Source organism: Bison bison, unplaced genomic scaffold (genome assembly GCF_000754665.1).
Source record: "Bison bison bison isolate TAMUID 2011002044 unplaced genomic scaffold, Bison_UMD1.0 scf7180017864149, whole genome shotgun sequence".
NCBI lineage: Eukaryota > Metazoa > Chordata > Mammalia > Artiodactyla > Bovidae > Bison > Bison bison.
Window position 1 is genome coordinate 4,814,114 of NW_011494721.1, and position 7,993 is coordinate 4,822,106.

The 7,993-nt window shown below is 37.4% G+C and overlaps 1 protein-coding gene across 1 annotated transcript in view; it reads right to left on the reverse strand.

Annotated features, from left to right (window-relative positions):
* LOC104989299 (zinc finger B-box domain-containing protein 1-like) overlaps window positions 1-7,993 on the reverse strand; it is a gene marked incomplete at its 5' end in the record, with an annotated part of 69,325 nt that overhangs the window by 6,791 nt on the left and 54,541 nt on the right. Inside the window, one exon of the mRNA XM_010840929.1 lies at window positions 5,087-5,344. Coding sequence (XP_010839231.1) covers window positions 5,087-5,344 — 258 coding nt within the window. The remainder of the gene's footprint in view (window positions 1-5,086; window positions 5,345-7,993) is intronic.

Consider the following 7,993-nt stretch of genomic DNA (forward strand, 5'->3'; position numbering starts at 1 on the left):
TTGCCATTTCCTTCTCCAGTGCATGAAAATGAAAAGTGAAAGTGAAGTCGCTCAGTCGTGTCTGACTCTTCACGACCCCATGGACTGTAGCCCACCAGGGTCCTCCGTCCATGGGATTCTCCAGGCAAGAGTACTGAAGTGGGTTGCCATTGTCTTCTCCATTCAGGCTATAACAATATCCAAAAACTGACAAAAAATGCCTTGGTAATGGCTCAATGGTAAAGAATCCACTTGCAATGCAGAAGACACAGGAGATACAGGTTTGATACCTGGGTCTGGAAGGTCCCCTGGAAGAGGAAATGGCAACCACTCCAGTATTCTTGCCTGGAGAATACCATGGACAGAGGAGCCTGGCAGACCACAGTCCAAAGGGTCACAAAGGGTCGGACATGACTGAGATACTAAAGCATAAGTAGAATTTAGTGTTATTTACAAAGGTACTTGTGGAGGAATAATTATACAGCATGAACTAGAGCTAACTATAATTCTCAAAGTGGCCCAGAAGAAAACATGGTTCTAGAATAGAAACAGAGTTTATATGCTTTTGACTAAAAGTTGGACTTGCCAAGAGCACCTTAGCTTACTATACGTCAAAAGCACTGCCCACTGGTTTCTTATATAATTTAACAGTGTTTTCAGCACAGACTATGTGCTAAGCACTTCAATGGTAAAGTGTAGGTGTGTGTGTATGTGCAAAATTTTTATAAATATAGTATTTAATATATACTCAAATTCAATCACTGAACAATTTATGATAGGGCCTATTCTCATACTCATCTTTCATACATGGAAACTGATACAGAGAGAGATTAAGAAAGTATAATAATTTGTCTGTTGTCACAAAGCTGGGAATTCGTAGCTCCACATTTCAGAGCCAAACCCCTGGCCCTAGAGCCTGGCTCTCAACCACCCTGCTTTGCTGCTCTTTGTTTCCTGATTCAGCCTGCATACACACACACACATATCCTCAGCTCCCACTGGCCTGTCTCCTTATGAAATGACTCTATTGTCAGCTTCAGCAATTGGAGTCAAAGGAGAAACACTACTCAATGTAATTATTTCCTGTCCTCTTCTCCAGATTCTTTGGCAGGGCTCTTTTCCTAGAACTTGGAGGGAGTGGAGGTATCCTAGAGCTGACATAAAATTAGTCATAAGGTTTGTTGCTTACAAAAAAGGCAGCTTTCATGGGAATGCACACCCATTTACATTTGTATGAGTACAGTTGTGTAGCTGTATCTGTGTGAGACCAGACTTCATTGAGAGTTGTTTCAGAACTCACCATGAGTAGTGACATGTGGGTGGAATTTTTCTACCCATTGATGCTGAACAGAATATAAAAGACTGTGCAGAATCAATGAATTTTCTAGAATAAAGCCTGATTGCACCACCGCAGCTGTCACCTCCCTGACTGTTGGGACAATTTAGCTGATATGCAGTCCTCTTCTTTCCTCAGCTCCAGGTGAATGTCTCCAAAGTTGTGCATTCATCCAAGGCCAATCTTCCCAAATAGAAAGAGAGCCATTCTTCAGTGAACTGTGTGTAAGTGATTACATTCTGCTCCTGACCCATGAAAAAGCTCTGGTAGTTCACAGGCTATGTAGTGTGTACTTGCTTTTAATGTATGAAAAGGTATGTGTTTGGGTGAAAATACTGGTGTGGGTGTATGAGGAAATGAGTGACAGGGGAAAGGTGAAGCACGTAAGGAAAACCTGATAAACGAAATAAAAAAGCTGAGAGGTTAGAGACAAACAAGTATGTTTGTAAAGTATTTCATTTGTAAATAATGAAATTGACCAATTTACCAAATAAGACAACCTTCATCTTCTGATTAAAAATTGTAGTACTATCCTTTTGATCTAGTTCAGATCTGATATGCTTCATTTTAGAATTAATTTTTTAAAGGTATTTTTATGTGACCCATTTTTTAAAAGCCTTTATTAAATTCGTTACAATATCATTTCTGGTTTTGTTTTGTTTTTTGGCCACTAGGCATGTTGGATCTTAGCTCCCCAGCCAGGATTGAACCCTCTACCCTCTGCATTGGAAGGCAAAGTTTTAACCACTGAACCTCCAGGGAAGTCCCTAGAAATGACTTTTGACATGAGAATTACCTCCAAGCATATTTATATTTGATTTTTAGTAAAGCAGAGTCAGGCAAGTGAGTGATAGGTAAAGATGAATCACAATTTCTTCTTCCCCAATCCCTAATGAAGTGAATAGGAAAGGGAGAAAAATTAAAAATAAAATAAAATCATAAATGGAACCAAAGGAAGAGATACAAATTCACATAAACCTTGATAAGGGACAACAAAGGAATAAACAGAAGGTTCATTAAGGTACAGCTGGGGGCCTACTCTGTCCACAGCCTTTCTCCTTCCCACTCAGTGTGCACACAAACTAGTGACAGGAAAAGGAGAGGTATCTAAAGGGCTCACAAGTCTAACCAGTACCACAAGAAATTGGGAAAAGCAGTGGGTAAGGGGAAAGCAAGGAGAAAATGTTGAAAATATTTTTAAGCCCTGAACATCCACCATAATATCTTAGTGGAGGCAAGAAAATCACACACCCGCAGGTGTCCCAACAGAGACAAAACACACTTCAAATCAGGTCCAATGAAGTTTGGCATTCAATACAATCCAGAAAAAGACAAGAGAGCCCAGATCCTCCAATAAAGGAAGCTGAACTCTTCAATCCTTCATCTATTCTCCCTGTGCCTTTGAGCCAGCGGGATACAGAAAAGAGTCAATAGCCAACTCACAAACAGTAGCTCCATAGAGAAGACTGACACATCTAGCACAAGCAGAGAGGAGAGAGCAGATTTTAGAGGAATGCAGTCTCACTGTATCAGAAAAGACAGAAGATATGAGCAAAGCCACTCACAACACATGTGAACAAGTAAGACGTGAGGAAATGACAGCAAACAAACTGGAATCCAAGAATCCACTGCACACAAAAAACGATTACGTGAAAGAGCAATCTGGTAGATAACAGATCAAGACCCTATGAAAATTCCCTCATAAGTCCTTTGGTTACAGAATAAATAATAAGAATGACATTTTTAAAAAGAATAAAACTAACCTAAAAGATCAAACAGCAACATGTCAGACGTCAAAAAGGAAAAGCAAACTTGTTCCTGGATTGGACCTTGCACCAGAAAAAAACATGCTATAATGAACATCACTGAGACAATTTTAAAAAATTAGATATGTACTGAAGGTTAGAGAATTACAATGTATTAATGTTTAATTTCTTGATTTTGATCACTGTACTATGGTTACACAAGAAAAAGCTGTTGCTTGTAAGAAATACACTAAAATATATTTTTGGAAAAGGGGCATGAATCTTGTAACATTCTCTCAAATGGTTCAGAAAAAGAGTTGTATTTGTGTGTGTGTGTGTACATACATTCAAATGAGGTAAGACAAACAGGTCATGAAATGGGTGAAATGTGTATGGAAGTTCCTTGTACTATTCTTGCATTCTTGCAGTTCTCTAAGTTTAAATTACATCAAAGTAAAAATTACAAAAAAAAAAAAAAAAGAATGCCTGTAAAGAGGTAATTTACTGGGTCAATCCATAAAGAATGGCCTATAACCAGCTGAAAATTGAAATGCTGATATAAGAGACAAACTTGAGATAATCACAGTAAATAAAAAGCAAAATAAAAGCAGCTTAAAACTGTTGAAGAAACATAAGTAAACATCGTAAAAAGATCCAACATAAACAAAACAGGTTTCTCAGCAGCAAAAAGCCAAATGGAACAGAATAGCAACTCAAATATATGACAGAAGAAAATTTCTCTGAAAACAAAGAGGAACTTCTGTGCTTTAAGAAATGCTGAATTACTGATACTGAAATACAATCCTGGTCCAATAATTTCAAATATTAAGAAAAAAAATTCTCCAAATATCCAATCAAGAAAGAAGCATGTCACATGCAAAAGAGAGTGAAGTAAAAATGAGAAACCTTGAACTACTTTACAGCAGAATTCAGATCCAGGAAAGGATGAATCAGTGCGTACAAAGTTTAAGAGAAAAATGACCCAAGGAGATTTTATTGTTGTTTAATCGCTCAGTCATGTCCAACTCTTTTGTGACCCCATGGACTGTAGCCTGTCAGGCTCCTCTGTCCTTGGGATTTCCCAGGCAAGAAACTGGAATGGGTTGCCATTTCCTTCTCCAAGGGATCTTCCTGACCCAAGGATCAAACCCATGTCTTTTGATTGGTAGGCAGATTCTTTACCACTGAGCCACCTGGGAAGCCCAGACACAAGGAGAATACCCACAGTCAATTTGCCATTCAAATACAAAGGTAGCAGGCATTCTCCAACATGACAGGATTCAGTTAATAGAGCTACCGCAAGCTCTACCAGTGGGAAAAAAAATTGACAATTAAATTCAACCAAACAAAAGTTAAATGGAGAAACTGTGCCAAAGTACTAACTAGCACATTATCCAGGGACGGAAGACAATGGAGAAATGCCTACTAAGTGCAGAGGGAAAAAAATTGCTAAATTAATCTAACTTGCCAATGGACTCTAAAGATAAAACAGACAAGAATGCCACAATCAAAACTTCTAGAAATGAATGAAAATAAAAGGCTCAAAATTGGGACATCTTAGTAAAAATGCAGAATCTTGCATCCCATCCCAGACATACACCTGCATTATAACAACACCCCTGGGGGATTTATGTACACACTGAAACTTGAGAAATACTGCTTCAAAAGATCAGATGGAATAGCTCTTGTCTCCAACAATATTGGGCAGTGGTTCTTATAAGAGATTAGTCACTCAGTGAGCTTGTAGGAAGGAGAAAAAAAAATTTTTTTCTGTCCACATGAAGGACCTTAAGACCACTTAACTGTGAATTATATGAGCTAAGGGGATAATCTCTGATATGGCTGGGCACACACAAGTTCTACAACATTTTCAGGGTGACATCAGAGGATAGTCAAGAAAACAAACACAAAGGTTGATGGTTTAAAGAGGAAAAGGGAAAAGTTTGTTTGCTTGGAGCATGACATGGAGAATCATGCAGAAGGCAAAGTAAATACTGTTTATGGTGAAAAAAAAAAATAGCATTACCTGCAAGATTTCTCAGCTCATTTAATTCTTTTTCCAAACTGTCTAAGGTCTGCTGATCATCAGTGTCATCTAAGAAAGGCTCATCATGGTCAGTATCGTCAATATATTCAATTTCTGAAATTTCAGAAGCAGCTTTAGAGAGTGACTGAGCAACTGCACTTCTTGACCGGGGATGAGAAGAAGAAAAGGAGCTGGAACGTCTTTTCACAGAGTTGGAAAGTGGTAAATTTGCTGTTGAAGGTCTCTGTGATATCTGGCCTAAAATAAAAAATAAATTAATCAACCATTTTTAAAATTCTGAATGAATGCTTTAAAAGATACAGAATACTAGCCTCCTGAACTCAGTTAAATTCATGCAACAGAATTTATGAGAAAATGAACTTTAGATTATCATGTATTTTGCTTTACTTCCATTTGTGAATCCTAAATTACCTTCTTTGTGTTATAAAGAACACTTTGGGTTATTCTTCCCTCATTTTGTCTACATTCAGAGAAAGGTAAGCTAATTTCAATATTAAGTAAAACAAAAATCTGTAAGCCCAGTCAATTCCAGAACAATTCAACATACCAATCTTATCATCTACTCCATGGCCAACCACTGTGCTGTGTTTCTTAAATTCTAGGACAATATTGCACTGTGCCTTGTAAGAGAAAAAACCCCACAGGATAAACATGTACCACTTCCTAATGATCCCATTTTATTTGATGGTGTGTACATTCATCTATTAAAGCAGATATGGAAACAAAATAGACCAGTATGCAAAATCTTTTGGAAAAACAAAGGATTTAAAGAAAATTGAAAGTACATTTCTAATTTTCCTAAATGTGAGTTCACTCTCAGCTGCTTTATAGGGCACTTCAGTGGAAAAATTCCAGAAGTAGAGATCTGAGTCAGGCTAGTACTTTGTTCCACCAGGGCAGTCACCATTTTGTCTTGATCTATTTCAAAGGCTGACTTAGTTGGTTTCTTCAATATGTGTGGTTCTTTCATAGTAGGAAAAAAAAATCCCTTCAAAATTTATACTAACAAAACATAACTATATATATCATTTGGTATTGCTCACAAGATTCTTTAATAAAGGCCAAGGGAATGACTGTGAAGAAAGCTGAGTGCCAAAGAATTGATGCTTTTGAACTGTGGTGTTGGAGAAGACTCTTGAGAGTCCCTTGGACTGCAAGGAGATCCAACCAGTCCATCCTAAAAGAGATCAGTCCTGGGTATTCTTTGGAAGGAATGATGCTAAAGCTGAAACTCCAATACTTTGGCCACCTCATGCGAAGAGTTAACTCATTGGAAAAGACTCTGATGCTGGGAGGGATTAGGGGCAGGAGGAGAAGGGGACGACAGAGGATGAGATGGCTGGATGGCATCACCGACTCGATGGACATGAATTTGAGTGAATTCCTGGAGTTGGTGACGGACAGGGAGGCCTGGCGTGCTGAAATTCATGGGGTCGCAAGGAGTCGGACATGACTGAGCGACTGAACTGAACTGAAGGGAATATTAAAGGCACAAATTTATATATTCATAGCACAGGTGTATTTTTAATATAGTAAATCATTGTTTTGATTTAGATAAATACATGTATATTAAATTTAAATAATTTATAAGATAATCTTGTATTCCCTTAATACAAATTGCCTTTGTGTAAAATGTTGGATTCTTTAAAGAAGTGCTATGGCCATTATCATTAAAATTATTATTTGACTGAATATATGTCATACAACATTATGCCCACTCTATTGACTTCTAGAAAAGTGTAAAATTCAGAAGAGTGGCTACAGGCAATTGTTATGTAATAAACAGTCAATGATTATTGAGTTTGTCGTTGTTTTTAAGATCTACTTTGAAGGTAGCTAAGTACCCTAAGAAGAATCCTAATGCAGTATGTAATTATTTAAGCAATTAAATCTAACTAAGGTAAGTCCCAAAGGGTACCAATTTTAATACATGTCTTAGAAATCAAGTTTGAAAACAATTTTTGTTGAAATGAAATTGTAAATAAATTAAGAGTCTAATCTTTTTGCATCTATTTGCACTCAGATAATTGTAAAGAAAAACAACTAACAAAAATGTGCCTATGTATTTTTTAAAAAGTAAATATCCCTAAGATTTATTTTAATGACTAGAATTTGGAATTATTTTACTTGTAAGGAATCAATATTTTATTTAAAGCCATCAAGAATAACAAATCTGCCATTTTTATAAGTGAACCAGCAGTAGAAACAGTAATGGTAGAAGTACAGGAGAGAGAGTATATAATTAAGCTATAAACAGTAATACAGTAATTCAGCTATAAAAATAGAAACTTCTAGATCTATGGAGAAAACCACACCTTCTATCTTACTGTGCTACATCTCAATCACAATTTAAAGGAATTTAGATCTCGTTAAAATAAAACAAATGAAAGATGTTATTAAGAAGAACTGGACTTCTGCCAACACAGAGAAATATGAGATGAAAAAATTTTAACATAATATATATATGCCCTTCAGAAAATTCAGGAGATTACGAACATGTGCTGAACTCTTATAACAACATCTGGCTGCCACAGTATTAGAGGTTAAGATCTCAACTGAGAAAAAAAAGTACACAGCTGTGGGTCAGATATGCTTCAGTTCAGTTCAGTGGCTCAGTCGTGTCCGACTCTTTGTGACCCCATGAATCGCAGCACACCAGGCCTCCCTGTCCATCACCAACTCCTGGACTTCACCCAGACTCACATCCAACGAGTCAGTGATGCCATCCAGCCATCTCATCCTCTGTTGTCCCCTTCTCCTCCTGCCCCCAATCCCTCCCAGCATCAGAGTCTTTTCCAATGAGTCAACTCTTCGCATGAGGTGGCCAAAGTACTGGAGTTTCAGCTTTAGCATCATTCCTTCCAAAGAACACCCAGGACCTGTCTC